Here is a 22047-nt window from a genome sequence, read left to right as displayed (position 1 = left end):
TGTACAACAGGGCAGCAGAGTTGTAATTTTTCACGATTATCATATTGTGATAATTTTACAGTGCTTTAGAAAAAAAACACAAACAAAAAAACATTATGTCATTATTGAAATTTCCTCTTACATGTGATACAGTGTACCTTCAAACCTTTCATGCAATGTGCACAATTCACATCAAGTGTGATTAAAACTTCTATTTTCATCTGCTTAGAGAACATTTAGTCACCTTCACCAAGAGCGAATCAAAGCCTCCGATTCTGAACACATTTCATAATCATCTGAACATACTGCATATAGAGGAAGGACATTTTCTGAAGAATTATAGCTCTTAAATCCACATATAAAAAGCATTAAAAGATAAATTGGAAATCTCATCTCCAGTGAAAGCCTTTTCTCCATTAAAGAGCATTAAACCCATATTTCCTCTTTGACTAATGGCAGATAAACTCTGCACAGAGAGCTCTTTGACTCGATTGCAGTGATGGATGGGGTTTGATTGCAGGGAAAGCCATAAGGGTCTGTGATTGTCCTCCAAATTAAACACCCATCCACCCGAAACTCAGAGAGTTGGTCTGCAGTACCTTGTTTTTCTAGATCAACAATAAGAGATTGTGATGTTTGACAGACGACACAAATTTCAGGCTGTTCCCATCATTTACTGAAAGTGTCACTCACCCTGTTTTATGATCTTCTGATTCACTGTCCTTTTCTGAAAAAAAAAAAAAAAAAAAAAAAAAAAAAATTGACTTTCACACCTCCATGCCAATGAAGAAAAGTTATTTCTTCTTTATCTGTGTGAAAGAGTTTTTTGGAATAGGAACTCAGTGAAAGTTTTCTTGCTGAACAACTTTCCCATCCTGATTCTGTCCTTCACTGCCTCTGCAGCAGCCATCCATCCATTCTCTAAAACTGCTTATCTCGTGCAGAGTGGCATCAGGCTGGAGAATATCCAAAGTGCCAGACAGCTCCAGGAAAAAAAAAGGGACGTTCATCCCAAAAAGTTGCCAGTACATCACTGAGCACTGCAGCAACTTCTGCAATAAAAATCTCTGGGCAGGAAATGCAGATGAACCCAACCCACATGCAAGGTTTTTATTTCAGTCTTAACTGAGACTTACAGCTGAAAAACACCAGATGTGTCTCCAGTTCTCCGCTCCGTCACAGCACATAATCAGACAGGTTTCCATTCAAGTCAATGTGCCAACTCACACTTTATCTGCTCAGTTGCGGTCGGACTGCATGGCTGGTCCAGCAGGTAGCAGCTAATATGCAACCATCCCATTTTTGCTGGATGACAGAGGTGTGATGTGTCCATTCACTGAAGGAATGATTGAGCAGGGCAGGAAGTTGTACAAAGAAGCTACCAAAAACCACCCAGTGACTTTCATAATGAAGCAAATCATGTCTAGCCAAGATGGTATCTGTCTTGATTACAGCAACAAATGGACTAAAAGAGCGGAGCCAGGCCAGAAGGTTTGAGGTTTTACAGCACAACATGAATAAAGAGTCTTATCAATGGAGTGGAAAGCATGGAAACTCCTCGGTCTCACGACTCCAGCTGTCTGTCCGTCATACCGTGTGCTGGACTGAACAAGCAGCCGGTTTAAGTTGATGAATGCAGTCAACACGCAGCAGAACTGAGCCAGACTGCAGACTCATCTGGTGTGTTCGAGGAATTAATACATTTTACAAGACCTGCAGATTAGCTCTTTATGCACAAGACCGAAAACATGTAGATTTGCAGAGAAGCAGCTCAAGCTGCTCTGATCTGCACCTGATATGCATCATCTCTAAGGATGTGCCAACTTGACTAATTCCCAGAAATAGAATTCAAAATTCTACATCATCAAGAGGCCAGAAAAAACTGAGACTGGAAGGTTCAAGGTAGCTTTAGTCAATTCCACAATATGTGCAACACATATGGAGGATTGAAATTACAAGGCTCAAAGCCCCACAATGCTGCTGTAAACATTTAGTACGACTAGTAAACATTGAATAAGAATTAAGCTTTCATTATAGAAAATGATCACACAAGACAAGCCAAAACTAATATGCGTAGCAAGACACATAAGAGGTAACATTTTTATGTTTTACAGTGGCAAGGTGGCTAAAGTGGCTAGTGCAACCCTGAAGGGGCTCAGAGTCCAAATTTAGATTCATGTTTTTAACACAGACTCAGAGTCATGTTAGCAGGGCTAGCAGGACCATCCTTTTGTCCCCTCTGCTGCAGATTATTCTGGTCAAGTCAACCAGAGACATCCACTCAGCATTATGGTCCTCACAATCCTTCTGACTTTTCAGGTTTTAAGCAGGAGGTGTCAGAAGAGTTGCCACATTTGCGTCTTAATTTTCTACATCATGTTTTGGTTCTTTTCTAAGTAGCGCTTAGAAACAGAAGTGGTTTTTGATGTCTGATGTTTTTTCATCATGTCCCCAATGGGAAGATGGTGCTGGTAAAGGTGGCTGTTGTCACACCTACTCCAAGTGTTCTTTGTGTTTTGCTTGGCTTGTAAACTGAAACAGTGCTTGAAGCATTTCACGACAGGTTGTTCTTATATAACTCAGTATGTGCCAAATCTCCATTTTCTCCTGCAGAGCACCTGAAGGGGGCGCTGGAGGAGTACATGAGGCGGATGCCTAAAGTTCGTATCCTAAGGACCAAGAAAAGAGAGGGTCTGATCCGGACTCGCCTCCTGGGAGCTGCAGCCGCCAAAGGAGAAGTTATCACCTTCCTGGACTCCCACTGTGAGGCAAACGTCAACTGGCTACCTCCACTGCTGGGTGAGAACGTAACAGACAGACAGACACACAAACACACACAATCACACACACACACCCACAAACACACACACACACCTACACCCACCCACACACACACACACACACACCCACCCACCCACACACACACACACACACACACACACACACACACACACACACACACACACACACACACACACACACACACACACACACATATCCCTACCGATATTTCTAAACTTTCAAAAGTGCTTTAAAACAGAAGATGTTCCCTAATCTTGGCACTTCCTGAAAATCAAATCCCCTCCGAATGCCTGTATTCGTTTAAAAAGTGAAAAGGTTTTAAAGAAACTCGCAGAGATCCTTTACAGGACCAGAGTTAAAGTGCACACACACTTTGACACACAGCTCCTGCTGTGAGATGGTGCTCTCTTTTCTTCTTGATGGACTTGCTCACAAACAGAGTAACTCTCTCAATTACCCTTTTTCCATTAAAGACCCACATTCAGCTCTTAGTCACAGCAGGGGGACAGCCACTGAAGAGACAAACTTCAGGACAAGCACTGATGCTCTCTACAAAGTTTTTAGAGTTCAAACCCCCAAAATTATTTACAATCTGTCCTACCCCCTCGGTATGAACCCTTCCATTCTTCTTCTTTTTTGTTATGTCTCAAGGCTAAAAATGTCAGCTTTGCTGAGTTTTGGCTCCTATTTCATTTTAATTTTTAATTCAACACCTTTTTCACTTTAAGAGTTGTTGACCATCTTATTTTTGATTAGTAGGCAGCTAAAAGGATTTTATTCATCCAGACTTCTCCCCGCAATCTAATCAATACTCTTCTATTTCACTTCTGCGTCTCTCAGACCGAATCGCCCAGAACAGGAAGACCATCGTATGTCCGATGATCGACGTGATCGACCATGACAACTTTGGCTATGACACACAGGTTGGGGACGCCATGAGAGGAGCATTTGACTGGGAGATGTACTACAAACGGATCCCCATTCCTGCAGAGCTGCAGAGAGACGACCCCAGTGAACCCTTTGAGTGAGTAACAGAACATTTACTGAGTCACTGTGTTCATCTCAGACCAGACGCAATCTGCACTCTGCTTAGCTCACTTTGTTTTTCCAGGAAGGCTAAATTAATGCTGCAGCCTTCTGCTTTTAGAGAGTTAAGATATCTAGATGAATGGGGTAATATGTTTTGAGTGTTTAATAGATAAGAAGAAAATTTTAAAGAAAATAGTTTGGGGGGGTATTTTTTGAGTGTTTCCTTGTGGGAACACTGACCATAATGGGCAGTAAAAATAAAAAAAGAGAGTTATTTGTTTATAGGTCAGCATTATTAAAACAAAAACAAAAACAAAAAAAAACATGGATAATACATGATGGTCTCATCAGGTTACAATGAATGTCATCTTAAGTATAAAACTTTAAAAAAATCACTCTTTTTATGAGATTTCATGTCGGAACGTTGCCTGCAGGCAACACCTCAGCCATTGTGGAACACTGTATTGAAATGAATGTGTCAAGGGCTCTTTTTATCTAACTTTACATCAACCATTTAACAAGAATCCACTATGGCTTTCAGGAGACTCCCACTTTGTGGACTAAAGGAAAGTTCATGCAGGTTTTACTCTGCAGTTCCTCTTCCCTTTTGGGTCAGGGGTTGCCAACCTTTTTTTGTCCAGTGTACCCCCTGATCCTTTTTGTCATCCCATGAGTGTCTCCTCACCCATGTGTGTTGACGATTCTTCAAAAGTAGAACGTAACACAACTGATCACTAAATGAAAATCGTTTTAATTCTCTACCTTCAACATTTAATTATCTTGCATTTTCTTCTTTATAACTCAAAACATGAATAATATGTTGCCTTGAAAGTAAAAAAGTAATATAAATAAATAAAGCAAAGTGAAATACTCAACCTGTCTTTGTTGTACTATTTACCACAAAATGTTAAATAAGTCCCCTTTGAAAAGGCTTTTACACTTAAAAACCAGGAACAAAACACATTGCAAAATAATATTCAGACTGACTATAAGAGTTTTATTTATTCATTTTCATCAGTCATCTGTGGTGTAGTCATCTGTAAATCAAGCTTATTTTATTTCCCATATAGCCCCAGATCACAGAAGAAGTAAATTAGAGTTACCTCTGCCATAAATCAGGTCTATACCTTATTTTTTTCTAATTTAACAGACTATTTAGCCTTATGTTATTCATCTTATTCACATGGTGGGGAACCATTTGTACATCGTCACGTTCACATTTCTTCTCATGCTCTTTCGCTCACAGCCAAGTTCCACCCCAACATGTTCAGAAACACACAAACATGTGCGCACATTTACAGACACAGACAAGGACATTCCGTATAGCGGACAGAAAGCTGGAAAAACCACCACAAGAAACATCTCCCAACACCTTTTCTTTAAAGAAGTGACACTCACTCTCCTGCAACACAGAGAACATTTTTTGTTTTTTTCTAGACTGAGAGAGGCCAGGTAAAAAAAAGTTTACTGACAATTTTGAGGCGAGAATTGGCTGCAAGAAAGTTTTCAAAAAAGGGATTCAGCATGACCTTCTGAGAAATTCAAACACTGCTACTGGTTCAGCATGGTCATGGTGCTGTTTTTGAAGTATTTCATGACAACTGGATGTCTTGTGTGGTTTTTAAAGGGTGTAAAATGGATATGTTGCCTGGAGGCAACATTGCACCTTAGCATTTTTTTATGGTTGCCTGTTGACATGCTTCTTTTCCAGTCTCTAATTAAGCGCAGTGATCTGAGAAAAGTTTCACTGATGGAGCCGCTCTTTGAACGTTCTCGTCATGTGTTTGTTTCTTTGTTCATCAGCTCAATTAACCAACTTATAATGAGCTATCTGGCCTGTAGGGTTACTGCAAGTGCAACAGCATAGAGCATTTCACCATCGTCATCATCACCGTCATTATTATCATCATAGTCCTTGCTTCTCTTTTGATAGTCTTTCTAATCAACCACAAAGCCATGCAAGCCGTGCATGGCCTTGCACCTGCTTACATTAAAGAATTACTGAACTAACCTCATCAGGGCCTAGTGTAAATTTTAAAACCAAATAAAATGCAGAATTATCTTGATGTGCGTTCATATTCATGCATCCCTAAAAGCTTGTTTTATTTGTAGTCTCACGTAGATGAAACGTCCCACCTGAAGACTGAGGTGCATGTTGTGTTAGTTGCTGGGAGATAAGCTCTAAATGAAATCTGATTTTCTCCAACCACAGAGACTGTAATCTAATATCTGAGGCTAACTGTGATTCACAGCGTGTTGTTCTGTGCTGCTACATTATGATCTTTCTTAATTAACACATCATAAAAGCTGCATTTAAAATGATGCTGGCTGCTTCATTTTTTTCTCTGTGCTAATTCTACTCTCTCCCCTGCCAAGCGGCTGTATTTAAGTGCTCAGATGCACGGCAGTGTGTTATTATTGCACATTTAAAAAAAGACTACATTTACTTAATAGTAAAGGTCTGCAGAAATGAACATGGTCTGAATTTTAAACTTAACTGGATGTGGTGGATACAGACGATAATATGAAACATTATGCACTCACATTGTTGAAGCATAAAGCTTCTGTTTGTGTTCTTTCACTTAAGATGGATGTGTTAAGAGCTGTTACTGCCAGATATTTAATAAGTATATCATTTTGTAACTGCTGTGGAGATGCAGTATGTTGCACGGTGAATAGATTTATACACCATCGCTCACAAAGCCATGTGTTGTTATAAAGTTTTGGTAAAAGACTGAGATGCATTTTCTTCTCCCCCACTCTCTCCTCTGCACTTGTTTAGTTCCTTTTCTAAAGACAATATCCTCATTTCAAGAAACTTAAAAAAGCTACTTTTTCTTAATTGTTTTTACACATTTAGGATTTTCCTCCTTACAACAAGTCAATCATCAATTTTTGTCTTTTAGTCTCATAAAGTAAAACTTTTTTCTTGACTTTTCTGGTGAATGTGGCTCATATTAAGTCTAATTAAATATTGTTTTACCTACTTGAAAACAAGACCTTAACACCTTACAGTGAACAACCACAAAATCAAAGAAATGCTTTAAAGAAAAGAAGAACAAAAACACATAAGCGACAGGTAGTGTTTGGACTTGGGTGCAACACACAAAAACACACAAAAACTCCGGTACTTCAATTTGATTGAAGAAACTTTAACTACAAACATTCAAAACCAGACAACAGTACCATGAGGGGAAAGATGGAGTGTTGTAAGGAAGTACGCATGATCAAAAAACAGAATTATGTCAGGGCAACGGCAAGTCAAAGACAGGCAGAGGATCAGAATTGGGAAAAGGAAAGCTGGAAAGTCTAGCATGTATATGCTAAGAAACAATCTGGCAAAGACGTGGGTACTAAGGTGCACTGAGTTGCCCGACTAGGTGGACGTTATACATTAAGCCCACACAAAAATGCAATGTTAAACCACTAATGACAATGTTTTCCGAAAACTTGAGTTTGGTTTTATGTATACATTGTGAAACAGAAGTTTTGGTTCTCGGGTGTCACAGCAGCTGACAGTAGAGACAGAATGATGGGGGTTTATTCTGATTGGCTGGCATGGTATGCTTTGAGCCACATTTTTAGGCAGATTTGCCCATTTACATGTGGATGTTATTACTCTTAAAAACCAGTGAGGAGGGATATTCTTCATTGAAAATAGAGTGTTTTCATGACATAATCAACTCGAGCTTGACCATGTTTGGGGCATTCTAGGTATATAGGATTATTATTGCATAAAATGGTAAATTACTGCTGCGTTTTTTGCTGCACTAATCGGTCAACTGTCTGAGGAACAGAGAATGTTTTGGCTAGCTAAACTCCATCAAGATTTCCAAGGCCATCTGTAATTTATCGCAAAATTTGAGTCTGTTCACAGCATTTCTTGTGAGGTAGGTCATGGTTTCCATCCATTGCATCTTAAAATCACATTTTAGTAAAAGTAAATATATTTTGATAGAGTGTAACTTTGATTTAGAAGTGATTCACAGCAGAAAAATAAATAAATAATGAAAACTCAGTGTCTTTCAGGTGGCTTTCTTAAAGTGCTGGAAAGTGAGCCTTTCCCAAAAGATAGTTTATCCTGTGGACCCCCTCTCCCATGAAAAATGCATGAGTAGTATCCATGTTTTCATACCTTTGGGTAGATGATGATAAAGATGCTAACTCCTTGTATGGGTCTCTGCAGCTTATTGGGTGTAATTTGTCAAAATATGTCTCTTTTTCTTGCTGGTTCAGTCCTTCACTATAGGTTTTTGTGTGCTACTTGCATTGTTCCCCATTTGTTGGTGAATAAGACAACTTTAAATCATATTTTACCATGCACTTCCATCTCCATCCATTCAATGTTTACGTTCATGTACTGTACAATGTAGCTGCACATCTGGGTAACTACCCAAATTGTGACGTCAGTGGAAATACTCTATACCTGGCCACATGTAGACAAGGCTGAAAAGTGCTGGGTGGAAAAAAAATACTTCACCCAAGGAGCAGAATAACATGGGCAAATTATGACCTTATAGCTTAAAGTAATAACTGGAAAACCCCTTAAGAATGCCTGATAAGGATGCCCTACCTCTAAGGATACCATATTTCTCAGTGTCCCAGCATGCTTCACTTTTGGCCTTTGATAACCAAACTCTGCACATTTCATCCTTGAGTCAGGGTTGAAATACCTGCCAAATTCGAATGTATTTGCTTGATGAATACTGCCCTGACTAGAATATGACAAAGCTTTTGGGCACAGACCCCAAAACCATGAAACAAGAAAGGAGTTTCAGAGAGAAGCTCTAAGGTTTTTGTAGACACAGCTCGATTCTTTCCAACCTTTTCACCTGTGCAGGGGAAAAAGTGCCAAAAGCTGGCTGCTATCGCCACGGGACTCGTATCTGTGCTCACAGCTCAGGAGGCGTGGGAAGCCCCCCGAGTGTTTCTCACTGCTGACTGCGCCGGAGCTGCCCTGTTTGCCTTTAATTGATCCTCCTCAGGGATGACTTTGGCGGGAGCAGACTACCTGCTGGCTGCCTGCCTACCTCAGACTTCAGGATGATGAAAAAGCTTGTAACTATGACAACCTGCTGCTGTGGATTGTGATGCTACAACACAGAAGACGGCTGTAAAAGAAAAATGCAGTTTGTGTGGATTGATTGCTGAGATCAGCCTGACATTAAAGAGGTTAAAGGAAGCATGTGGTGGAGAAAAGAAACCAAATGTATATTCCTGTGCATGTGTGTGTGTGTGTATGTGTGTGTGTGTGTGTGTGTGTGTGTGTGTGTGTGTGTGCGTGCGTGTGTGTGTGTGTGTGTGTGTGTGTGTGTGTGTGTGTGTGTGTGTGTGTGTGTGTGTGTGTGTGTGTGCACCTGATGCCCCAGTTCCTCTGCCTCAGGTGTGCCTCAGCTTAAATCAAGAGCAGCAGTGATAGAGCAGCTAACAATCCGCGCGCTCCACGGCACAGAGCTCGTCACAGCAGACACAAGACACACAGCTCTGTAGTGGGTTAATTGGTTGTGCTCTGTTCAGGATCTTCATTATCTGCTGAGAAATACTGCCACAGTAAATGCATGAACTCTGACTCACTGTCTCCATCTCTGCAGCATGTTTTCTCGTTCTTATTCTGACACATATTTGTCATTTTATTGTACTGTTTTCTGTCCTGTAGGCTCTGAAAAGTTACAGTGGAGTTGTTCCAAGTCAGAGAGTTTCAGCAGAGAGCTTATATATGTAAAAACCTTTCAGACAAGCCCTGCAGCACAATCCACTACTTGGCTGACGATCCGATCCATATGTTCAGTTTGTCTCTAACTATTGACACTCCAGCAGTGTATCACATAATGTGCTGCTCCCACGGAGGCTTTCTGGGAAACTGGAAGAGAGTGGAGACAGTATGTAAATCAAAAATAATCCATCCAAAAATCAATCAAACCATTGATTACTCTTAAAATGTTTGTACCCTTCTTTTTGCTGCTGTTTTGACAAAAAAGGGCACATTCATGAGTGCACAGTCATGCAAAATTTAACTTTGGTTTACTTTCAGGCCGAGTATGCAAAGAATCAGCAAGATCAAACTGCAAACAAATATGGAATAGAATAGAATAGAATAGAATAGAATAGAATAGAATAGAATAGAATTGAATGTTCTTTATTTTTCCCCCAAAGGGAATTCAGAGGCACAGCAGCTATACAAGAATGTCCAATGTGCATCCAAGAATACATACATATTAGTAGAATAATATAAGTGTCAACTAGAGAAAAAAAATGTCCATCACAGATGACAGCTTGGCCATCATTCTCAATTCAGGACTGAGCTGGACTTCTTATCCAGTCTGTTCAGTCTCACTCTCTCATGTCCTGTCCTCTCACAGATGGTGAAAACCTTCCAGCGTTCATGTCTGGTGCTAGCTCTATGAGCCATGTCTAAATAGCGTGATGCTAGTCTGCCCTCTGGCATCACTAGCTTCTCCATCTTGTTGGATATAGAACTTACATTACCCATACTGATGAATGAAAGAATGGTTGGGTGTTGTTTTTTTTGGCACACCGCAGTACTAGCATGTCCTCCATGCCTCCTTCTCCTCAGGTTGCAGGGAACATCGGGTCTAGCATCTGTTAGCATTGACATGCTATAGGCTGCCAACAGATGTAATCTCATGAAAACAATGCAACCATGATTACATGTAGGTTTTATGGTACACACACAAGACCAAAAAAAAAAAAATGAAAAACCCCACTGCAGACGCAACCAGCTAGGTTTCTATGACCAACAAATGAGAACTCAAGTAATGACAGACTCCAAAGACAAAAATGATAAAAGAAAAAAAAAAAAAAAGGTAAGAAAAATAGGAGAAAAAAAAAAGATCTGCTGCAACAAGCTACCACTCAAGCAGCACTCAGCAGCAAACAATATGATATGTCTGTCGCTTTCTTATCCTTTATAACCCTAGTATCATATAGGACACCTGGACTTTATTTTGTGATTTTGACCTTAATAGAGTCAAAGATCATTCACAGAAATTTCATCTTCTCTTCTTTCAGGAGCCATTTGATTTTTTTCCCCTTTCACCTAAATTGCTAAAGAGTTATGCTAACTCTGGCACTCTGATGGGTTTCATAGGGTTACCGTCTTTCTTTCTTTCTCGATGATGAGGTTGGCAGATGATAAGCAAAATGTGCTGCTGACACTAAGTTCTGATTATTCTGTTGTCCCAACTTTGTGTCCTGCAGGTCTCCAGTGATGGCAGGCGGACTCTTTGCTGTGGACAGGAAGTGGTTCTGGGAGCTGGGAGGATACGACACGGGTCTGGAGATCTGGGGAGGAGAGCAGTATGAGATCTCTTTCAAGGTAAAAACCATTAACTCACAGGGAATACAGGAAGTGACGTAAGATAAGATCTGTTTTAGTAAGGATACACAACATGAAATGGCGCCATTTTTTGTAGTTTTCACACCTGATAGTCGGGAATTCTTGGCTCCATTGAGGGATGTAATAGAGCACAGCTCTCAGACAGCTGTGCATGAATGTAGATGTCTGATTTCGAGCTCATATATTTGTGGTATGGTTGAAAGGAGGTGTTGGTTTTGTTGCAGCAATGATGTCCCCAAGACTCCGAATCTGTGAACCTCTCTCCAACTTTAGTGCAGCATATAGCAAGTGCTTCCCTGTGCACAAAACATCCTCTCCAAATATCTGATGATTATGTGTAAAAAAACATACAAACTTGCAAATATAGACCATGTCAAAACTAAAATCAACAAACCTTTCGCCAAAGCGCACGTTTTCTGGTGTCCATGATTTATTGATAGTTTCTCAGGATAACTTCAGTTTTTTTCTTCCCTTTGCAAACCCTTGCAATGCTTCTCTATTATTTACAGTATTTTTGACTCCCATAACACTGCAGAGCAAAGACCATATTGAGACAAATACTTTAACTAATGGGAAACCATTGCAGCCATGAGATAGCCAAAGTGACTATAAGAAGAGTGAGCAGATTGTGAAGTCCGTCAGAGAATTTTAACTCAAATTGTTTATTGTTGCAGGACAAGCTAAGAAGCTAAATGCCTTTTCCTGTTTTTTAGTCTAATTCACATGAATCTTGGTGTATTAGGTGCCATTTGTGTTTTCTCTTTAGGAGTCCTGCTTCTTTCGTCATGTTTACCTTGTAATGAGACTCTGCTTTAACCACATTTTGTCCTCATTCAAGTCAGTGATGACAACCTTGATTTAGGTCCAGATTAATTTCCTAAAACACTGACAGATGTCCATTTGATAGCTCTGAACATGTTGCCTCCAATTTGAGCCAAAAGCCTCAGAAAGTCTTAGAAAGAAGAAAATCCAAGGACGGACTAATTCACACACTCAGAACATTGCGGCCAAATGTTTGTTTTGATGATTTAAAGAAATAGAAAAATGACATAAAGAATGTAAACCAATTAGTCCTTCTCTGCACTCATGCATCAGGTAAATACAACAATGTAAACAGACTTTTTTTAAAGAATTTTTGGATAAAGTGTTTTTAAAAGCAAGCTTTGAGTAATGTTTGGACTGAGCAGCTGTCACTTCGATTAGAATCATATTCAGCTGAGATTTGGCACAGGTAATGAGGCTGAGTACTTTGCACACCACTGCTCAGGTCAACTTGTCACACGAGTGACTCATACGAGTGTTTTTGATGTGGGCAGTGTGTGAACCTGTGTGACGGGGAAGCTATTTTTTTTTTTTATTTTAGTTGTATTTCGCAGCTTTTGTCACCATCGACCACTCCATCCTCAGCCGCCTGCAATCATGCACTGGCATCACTGGCTCAACACTTTCTTGGTTGAAATATTACTTTTCTGACAGATTTTACTTCATATCCATCAATTGGTGAGGTGTTTTGTGACCTTCAGCTCTCCTAATGAGCTCTCACTCAGCTCACCTGTCCTTAATGCACCCAGCTGGTGCTCGTCAGCCTGGGTAGTCTTTAAAAGGAAGCTCTTTCCTTCAGTAAGGTGTGTGACACCAAAGAGCCAACACCTTCAGTTGGTTTCTCTTGGTTTGTGGGATGGGTGTTTTGGGAGCGTGTGTGTATGTGTTGGGGGAAAGAGGGTCTAGATTTGAGAGGGTTGATCTCTAAGGAAATTTTCTTTTGCATAGTTGTTATTCCCTCACCAAGCAACTCCACTTTTGTTTAAAGCCTTTTTTTGTTTGTTTGTTGGCTCTTTTAGTAGATTTAGCAGGTGGCTGTGGGGTGTGAAACCTCCACTCCACTGTATAGACCCCAAAGACCTTGTTTTTGTTCTGTACTTATGTGCAGTTTTTCTTTTGCTAAGACATATTCAGACCTAGACTGTTTGGTCCACTTTAAACAGACCAGGGTTCATTTCGTGTGGACTTTTCATGCAGGTGTGAATAGACACAAACGAACCCTGGTGCGGATCAAACAACCGGACCAAGACCCACTTTTTGAGGTGGTCTCAGTCTGCTTCCAAATGAACTCTGGTGCGGTTCACGGTTCTCCGGTGCAGGTCTGAATACAAACCAAGGTCCATCCGAACTAACTACAGGTTTCATGCGCCTTTTGGGCCTATAAGCCACTGTAACCTAACTGTCTTTGGTTCATACCTGATCTTCCATCTTCTGTTTAGCCACGCTGTTGCTAGCATGTTGTGGGTCAGGACACGCAGAGCATAGCGTCTCCTTGCTGCACGCATTCGTCTTTGCTGTTCCAAAATTTGAAACGGTGATGTTAAGCCTGCTTTGAAGGAGCTGCTCTTGAAACTGAAAATGATTTTGCAGCTCTAATAAGAGCACAAACACACGTTTACCTCCATTTCCGGGTCTATATCCTGTGTGCCGCCCTTTGTCAGTGCTGTCAAACGAGCACCATTACACACGTGGATGTGTGAAAAAGTACAATCTGAATATGAACCGCACCAAACAAAAAAAAATAAAGTCCGTGGACCAAAGGACTTTTCTGGTCTGAATACAGCCTTAGTTTCCCTGTCCGTAGCCCCTGTCATTCACGCCACGAGACCTGTTGAAATGTGACACTGTGCATGCTGCCACTTGATCACATATGCAATTCAACTGTTACGCAGACTATTCCCAAATCTACATCTCTACAAAAACAAGCACTCTTGCCACCCTGTTCACCATCACAAACTGCCTCATTGATGAAAAGACATTGATGAACAGCAACTTTCTTACACTCAAGTGCAACAAATATGAATTTATCATTAGTCCAAAATCCCTTTTCCCAGGACTTTTCTCTTATCATTGATGGCCACAGTCACCCCCTATCCCTTTGCCCAAAACCTTTGCATCACCCTGTTTTTCCTCCCTGTCTTTCAAATTACATGTCAGGAACATGAACAAAACATCCTTCCACCTAGCATATCCAAAACTCAGCTGCCAAATTGCTCACCCTCTCCTGCTCCTATGAACTTATCACACCCATTCTTCCCTGCTTGGCACTAAATCATTTTAACATCCTGCTCATCACCAATAAAGTTCACAGTAACCTTGCTCCCCCATACCACACAGACCTTCTCCCTCACCTGCCTATCTCTTCAGACCCCAGTGTCTTGACCCCCACCCCTGGGACCAAGCACAACACCTGAAGAATCCCTAAGTATATAAAATATTCTAATATTATTATATAAGTCCTGCACTTCAGGACAGTTAAGGCATCTGTCTGACGCTGACTCATGACCCTAAGAGTCTGGTGAAAGACATAACCCCTCTTTTGTTTTAATCCTGCAATTACAAAGATAATATCCCACTCCAAGGTTATTTGGGCTGAGATTATCAGGCTGTTAAATTCTGCTATCAGCACATGCCTAGCCATGCCTCCTAGGTCTACTTACTGCCCTCAGATATTCAATTTGGGTTTCTTTTTATTAAGATCCCCATTAGCTGATACAGCAGAGACAGCCAATCTCCTGAGGTGAGAAGATTAACAGGCTCTCGTACTAATCCTTACTACCAAACCGCTGCTCCCACAGACAGCCAGGCGCTGCTCGTGTTCCTCTCATCGGTGCACTTAATCAAGAGCTCCATCCTGGTCACAGTAGAGCGGCATATTTGATGAATTCTCGCTCATATAGTGAAATAATCTCAGCGTGTGCAAACAGAGCACAGAAGCAATCTGAGCTCACACGCCCGGTAGGGAGGATAGTGAAACCATAAAACTGACGGTGGATCTTCTCCTATCAGTCCAGCCGATTGGACTTTCTGTTATGCAAACATTTCTCAGACACAGAGCTGCTCTGAAGGCTCAAATAATCCAACCTCTGTAGAAAGGAAGTGATTTAAGGTAAAAGTTGACTGGCAGAAAACTTCTTGCCTACCTTAAACTTCTCTTAAAGGAGAAACTTCATTTTAACCTTGTGGATTTTTATTTACTGCTTTAGAATTTATCTTGTTCATGTTTCCACCATCAAACGATTATTTCTAACCAAAGGGAAACGACCTCTGAGCACTGAGTTCAACTTTTTCACCAGGCTGAATCTTGAAATCAATACATAAATGATCAGTACCAGTGCTGACCCTGAACCAGCACAACTGTTCCTACATCTACTGCTGCAGGCAGTCGTTGGGTTATTATTCATGTGGTGGAACCAAACTCAGGAGCCACTTGACATGAATTGAACATTGTTTATTAACTCAATGGCATCAATAGAGTTCACGCAGGTTGCACTTTGAGTCGATGCAGAATTTTGTCTCCCTGCAGAATGTTTTATTCATGCAGCTCGAGTGAATTCTGGTGTTGGGTAGTTTTCTTTACTGGTGAGAGCTAAGTTGGTTGGTGGTGGAAGATCATCCGCAATTGTCCAGAGAGACTGCAGTAAAAGTTATGTCTGCAGGAAAGTGGTTTGATATTCTGTGTCAAACTCTGACCAAAGTGTTACACCCAAACTTTAAGGTCCATCTGATGACGAGAGTCAAAAGTGTACGCATCATATCATCATATCATCAGTGAGCTTTTTTGATCTTAAATACTTTAATCTGCCAGGCACCATAAGTTTATTCACTAGATGAGACTCTAAGAATCCAAGACAGAAAGCTTTGATGAAGTCAATTTATTTTCCTTATTTCTGTCCATCAAATTCCTTGATTGGCCACTTTTGGTCCTCCAGGTTGCCTGTGGTGTCCCTGCGTGTGTCCACCGCAGAGACACCACTGACATATGTGATACCTTCTTTTAAGAAACACGGTCGGCCTTTTCTGCTTTATTTGACTCAATGGCTACGTTTACATGAAGCTAATATTTGGGTTAAGGTCAATATTCAGGTTTCCGGACCATTCAGAATAAGCTGTTTGCAATCGTGAGCAATAACATCCTTTTCTAAACAGTGACCCAATGACGCACAGAGAATATCAAATTCGATGCGCGTCATTTCTGCTTTTTCTTATTACTGTATCCATAGCAAAAGCAGCAACAACAGCAGCAGCAACTCAAAAGATCAAGATTCCTTGCAAACAGAAGACACGCAGAACACAAATTGATGGGGATATCCTGATAGGAGCATACATGACCAAATGTTCGGGTTACAGAAAGGAGTTACCCAGGGGTGACTTTCAGGTTTTTAAAAACTGGAAATTGAGAACATTTTGTTTTTAAAATGAATTATTGGTGTTTTCTTGGCTGTGTACAACCAAGTTATCGCTAATATTCCAAATATGAAAGGGTCAATTGCTGCATGTAAACATATTCCATTTGTTTGATACAGAGTTTGAAGCCATCAGGGAGCCACAATGGAAATACTGAACTCAACCAAGCTCTGTTTGAGTTCGGAAAAGGTAAAGAGGCTAGCCTTTAGCCTCCTTAATAGTCGCATTACACCTAGAATTGCGCGAAACCTAAATACTGAAAAAAATAGATAAAATAAAATTGGTAATGGAAACGCCAAACTTTGGAAAAACGTCTCAAAATTTGGATAAAAGTTTGTACCCTTTCATGAGGTAGTTTTTCAGGAGCTTCCATATTGAATTTTATCACAATATTGTAACGAAAACACCAGACATCAATTTACGGGCCCACCTCTTCGGCCACGATCCTCTCCAAGAATCTCAAATCCTGTCTTGTGAGAGAGAAGGCGACCTAGAGATCGTGATTATTCAAAGTTTTGTTTGCCTCTTGAGTTGGCGTGGTCACGGCCGACAGTGACTAGTGAAGTCCTTCCTTCATTTTACTCAAGTTGTGCATAATAGAAACACCACCAAGCGGCAATTGGACTTTATCCAAATTTCAGAAATATCAATTTGATTTTGAGAAAAAAAAGAATACACACTGCTCACGTGTCAGTCAAGCTGTTCACCCACATGAGAACAAAACCTGTAAGTTTAATAACTTAATAAACCATGAGTCATAAGAAAATATATGTAGATGTAGATGGACTGAAACCATTTTTTCTGTCAGGCTTTAATCATGTTTTGAATGGGTGTGTATGTGGTTTCTGGTGTTTCTGCAGACAGCCTCAAGTGGAGAACCTCAGTTGGACGAGACTTTTAGAACTTCTGCATGGGCTTCATTTCTCACAGCTGGAGGCTCCTGTTTGGGAAGAAAAAAAAAAACATTGAAATGTATTGTGTCTCATTGAAAAAAAAAAAAAAACACTGGCCCAGCCATTTCTGCCCTAGCCCATGTTTTCATTTCATTATTTTTGCTTCTCCTGTAAAGATCAAAGCTGTCTGTTTTCAATACGAGAACTGGGGATTTTGGAAAGCTAGCCCACAATCAAAGAGGTCCTACAGTGAAAATAAATAAATAAAAATCATTTTTTAAAAATAATTTCCTGCAGACTTGTACTTGGAAGAGAGTGCAGAAAGGTTTTCTATGATTGCAGTGCATCATCGCTGTTTGTGACAGAAACAACTGAACCCCATAGCAGTGTTCAAAAAGTGGAAGTGAGCTTTCTACTGTCTTTGGAGGTTGCTTATTTCAAGTAGTTACGGCTGCAACAGTTTACCAATTGGTCAGCCTTCCACCTGTAAGTGCACTCACTTCTAACAGCAGTGAGGGCAATGTCATGTGCAGACCAGATGAAGCTGCTGGGGAAAAGGAAACAGGACCTGCTATTACAAACTGCTGTAAGGCTTTTGATGTCAGCAGTATGACTCAGGCTTCTGTTTTTGTTACCCTGAACATACTGGAGATTCACAGCATGTGATCTACCTTTGATTTACAAGTAAACTGTCTAAAGTCGGCTTGAAGTCAGGATAAGACTGCTGGGCAGGAGCTGGACTGCTTCCGAGCCCTGATAACTTTTCTGTTTGAGTAATAAAATCATACTTGGATGTATATTTCTCATCCCATGCTCTTGAACTCTGAGCAGCTTCCTCCTGGGTCTAACCTTCAGATTAAAAACTCTGATTTCCATTATAAAGAGAGCAGTTTGGAAACCCTGAACCTCTTTCTTCTCCTACTTGTTTGTTTTTATGTTTAAATCCAGCTTTTCTTTTTCTCCCTTTTTCATTCCGCCTTTGTCTTCAAAACAAAACCCATTTTCCATCTCGCTCGCTCTCTCTAAGCCCCCCATTTTTCCTCATCCTCTTTACGGCCTTCCTTCCTTTCTGAAGGTTTATTTTCAACCCTGAATGCCAAAGAATGTGAATCATAGCTTTGTCCTCATTACAGTTTGAGTATTTAAATGAGGGGCTGCTGCTGGATGTCTGTGCTGTGTGAGATAGACGAGAGAAAGAAGGGGTAATAGTGAGAAGAAGCTTTAAAAAGAGGGGTTTTAGACTAAATACAGGTTCATTAAGGTGCTTAAAGGAAATTAAAGTCACATTGTTTAGTTGGAATGCTGCAGGGGGACCGGATGGCTCATTTTTCTTTAAAGGATTTTCAGATTTGGTTTCTTTTACCATGTTTTTTCTGCTGTGAGAATCAGAATCTGGAGATGCTGTGACTTTGCCCAGTGGCTCAGTACTTCTTGAACCTCACCTCACAGCTCAGGTGAAGTCTGCTCACCTCTGTTCTTCCCTTTCTATCCTGACATTTCTTCTTTACAGCCTCTGTCTGTGAATTCACTCCTGCTCCTTGTCTCTGGGGATTTATAAGCCTGTTAGAACCACTGTACTTCACGCCACTTTCTTCTTCTGCAGCAGCAGTCTATGACTCATCTCCTCCAGCTCACTCGCTTGCTCGCTTGCTCGTCTTCTTCTTCCCTCACCTTTCTTTACCTTCCCACAACTTTCTCTTTGAGTGCAAAGTTGGACAAAGGCTTGTGTGATGAAAGAGATTTCTCCTCTCTGTCTGTGTGCCTGCAGGTGTGGATGTGTGGAGGAAGGATGGAGGACATCCCCTGCTCCAGGGTAGGACACATCTACAGGAAGTACGTCCCCTATAAGGTCCCCGGTGGGATCAGCTTGGCAAAGGTAATCCTTCAAACCAGAAGTCTGCAGGGTTCATGACAAAACATACGGTGCAGAAGATTAGTCATGCATTCCTGTGCACTACAGCAGAGTCAATATGATGCTGTTACAGCTCTTCCCTGACATCTTGGTCTTAACACAGCAATGGATGACTCCATCAAGCACAAAACAGGAAGAGTCTAAACAAACTGGATCTCCAGTGACCAAAAAAGTCTGCGCATTCTTTTGTTTATCTGTTTCGTGATCTCAGATAATTTCACAAGGGGTGGAACCAATAGCACGTCATCCAAAGAAAGGGAAGTTATAAAAGTGGAGAGCCGACTGATAAAAACACATCATACCCAGCTGTAACTTTTTGACTCTGAGCTGTTTCACTTCTTTGATGTTGGATTTATTTCCAGAGATGCAGGTCAGACCTCTCTCCTAACATTTAAAATAAATCAGTGACCTCTCCCTTAGTGCAACTCTGCAGCAGAGCTACAAGAAAGTTCATCCATTACTTCGCCTTTAGACTCCAGCACTGCATTATATGGCTTGGAGATGCACAGAGTGCCAGACACACAAGTTTGACTAATGTTATTACAACCTATCCAAAACAAATTAAATTACTAGAAAGCAAAAACCAAAACGCATTTTCTTAGCCTAAACAAAAGTAAGAACAAAGCTTTTCAACAAATGACTGATAACTGAAGCTGCATTGACCTATGGCTGAGACAAAGCCTCTTTCACTCACCCAGAAGAACAATCAACATTCAGTGACAGGTGCTAGGCAGGTGTCACAGTAGGAGACATTGAACGGGATGCTATTGATATTTGGAGACAGAAAAATCACATACCATCTAGAAGTCACCAAAAGTGTCTAAACTCCACATTAGAGAGCTATATAAATCAATTTATTGTTGAGAAGGTCGATGAAAAGCTTAATTTACAAGACAAAATTTACAGTACTTAGTGCAAATGTGTTAAGCAGCATCTGGCTACCTTCACCATCTCGGACAATAAGACAGGGGCTCAGCATTGGTCATGACAGAAATATAACATCTTGTTTACCATCTTTACCAAAAGAGAGCCATTGTTAGTTTGGATGCTGCAGTATTTACATGGAATCATTCAGCTTAATGTTTGCCAATCTTTTTATCACAGCTATTACAGATAAGCTCATGAAGCTAAGCTCCAGAAGCTAATGTTAGCTTTGCCCTTTTAACGACAACTATCAACAATATTGGATCACCAAAGAACAAAAACTGGAACAAAAGAGGCAAATGAACTCCAAGCAAACAAAGTGACATAATGAACAACACAGCTAGGAGCTAATGTTAGGATAATGTTAGGCTAACTTTAGCTAAGCCTAGTGAAAATCCAAACAGTCTGTCAGACTGCAGTGGTAGTTCTAGTGGTAAAGGTAACTTTATATTTCTTTGCAGGAAAGTGACAATACACTGCCTCGAATATGATGTCCTTAGAACAGATGGAGACATCTTTGTTTGTTCCGTTCACATTGAGTTGAGTTTGTGTTCTACTGCACACAACTTCATCCAAAGCAGACACTTTTCTCTGTTGAGAACCATCATGAAAGGGTTGAAAATACACAATGCATTTCAATGGGCAGGGACTTGACTGTATGGGAATGGCTATACCCACTGTGATTAGCCAATCACGTTCAAGGGAAAGACTTGGCCGTAGTTCAATTTTTTTGTTTCCACATACCATCTCAACCAACTTTACTGATACTGAAAAACAGCAAAATGCCATGTGAGGGTTTGAAAGTCAGGCACGTCCTAAGCCATGGCCTGAGGTCTATTTTCATGTGGCCTCTATTTACATGTTTCTGTCAGGGTCACAAAACAAACCAAAGTTTATCTTATAAGATCTCACCAAACTCCATCTGGATTGTGCATGGGCCACTTGTATAAAACAAAAGCGCTGAATATTCTTCAGAAACTCAACAACTCTTACAGCTAATGTCTTCAAATGAATGGATTTATCATGAGAGAGTTCAAAAAACACATCCTTATTGGAGAACATTTTCCTTGGTCAGAAGCAGATTTTGTTAATCTTTATGCAGCACATAAAACTGCAGAAAACTGACCACTTATCATCTTAGATCTGTGTTTGACTGAATGATGAAGAGCAAGGATGAAGAATTAGCAAACCCTGCACATATGCAAAGCTGCCCTGTCCCCTGCTCATACAAACATCATCCATGAAAGAGCCACGCTTTAAGCCATGCAGAATAACAGATGGCAGCATTTTGTTCCCTACATCCTCCACTAAGCACCTCTTCTTCCTCTTTTGAGTCCATGAGAGCACTTTACAGTCTGCTCTGCCTCCACTGACAAAAGACCACCTGATGAGAGGCAGCAGCATCCGGTCTTTCCCCTATCTATGTTTCATAGCCTTTGCAGGAGTTACCATGAAGAACGAGCTTAACTTTCTCTGTTCCTTGTTCTCCTCAAAGTACCCTCATAGAATGAGAAATCTTTTAAAAGGGCTACATCATCCGGCTTGTAGCTGAGCACCATACATTATGTATGCCTCTGCCGGGGCCCAGGCCTCGGCTCTGTTTGGCTCAGTATGCAACTCGAGGGTGCTGGCCTTTGTTTTGACTTTTTTTATTCAGACCCACCAGTCTTTAAACGGGACACGAGTGGAATATAGACAGTCGCGACTTAACCTTTCTCTGCTCCGATAACACAAAGCTTTTACAAAAGATACGTGTTCCTTAAGCGAATGTGACTTTGCTGTTTTATCATCAAAGTTTTGCTTTCTTTAAGAGATGTTTCTCTACTCTGTATTCATGGAGAATTAAAGATTAGCTAAGCTTGAACTTGGCTTTCTGTCCACAGAGAAGTTTTTCTTTAAGAACTGCAAGTGAAGATGCTGGA

The 22047-nt window shown here is 40.7% G+C and overlaps 1 protein-coding gene across 2 annotated transcripts in view; it reads left to right on the top strand.

Moving 5' to 3' along the window:
- LOC141791385 (polypeptide N-acetylgalactosaminyltransferase 10-like) overlaps positions 1-22047 on the top strand; it is a 92181-nt gene that overhangs the window by 63211 nt on the left and 6923 nt on the right. For both annotated transcript variants that reach the window (XM_074671807.1, XM_074671806.1), the window contains exons 5-8: positions 2593-2778; positions 3622-3805; positions 11029-11146; positions 19058-19165. In XM_074671807.1, coding sequence (XP_074527908.1) covers positions 2593-2778; positions 3622-3805; positions 11029-11146; positions 19058-19165 — 596 coding nt within the window. The remainder of the gene's footprint in view (positions 1-2592; positions 2779-3621; positions 3806-11028; positions 11147-19057; positions 19166-22047) is intronic.

Source organism: Halichoeres trimaculatus, unplaced genomic scaffold (assembly GCF_033239565.1).
Source record: "Halichoeres trimaculatus isolate MK-OKI-2021-1 unplaced genomic scaffold, fHalTri1.1 fHalTri1_scaffold_6, whole genome shotgun sequence".
Classification (NCBI taxonomy): domain Eukaryota; kingdom Metazoa; phylum Chordata; class Actinopteri; order Labriformes; family Labridae; genus Halichoeres; species Halichoeres trimaculatus.
The sequence above is the reverse complement of the archived record's forward strand: the minus strand, read 5'-3'. Positions and strand labels throughout refer to the sequence as shown.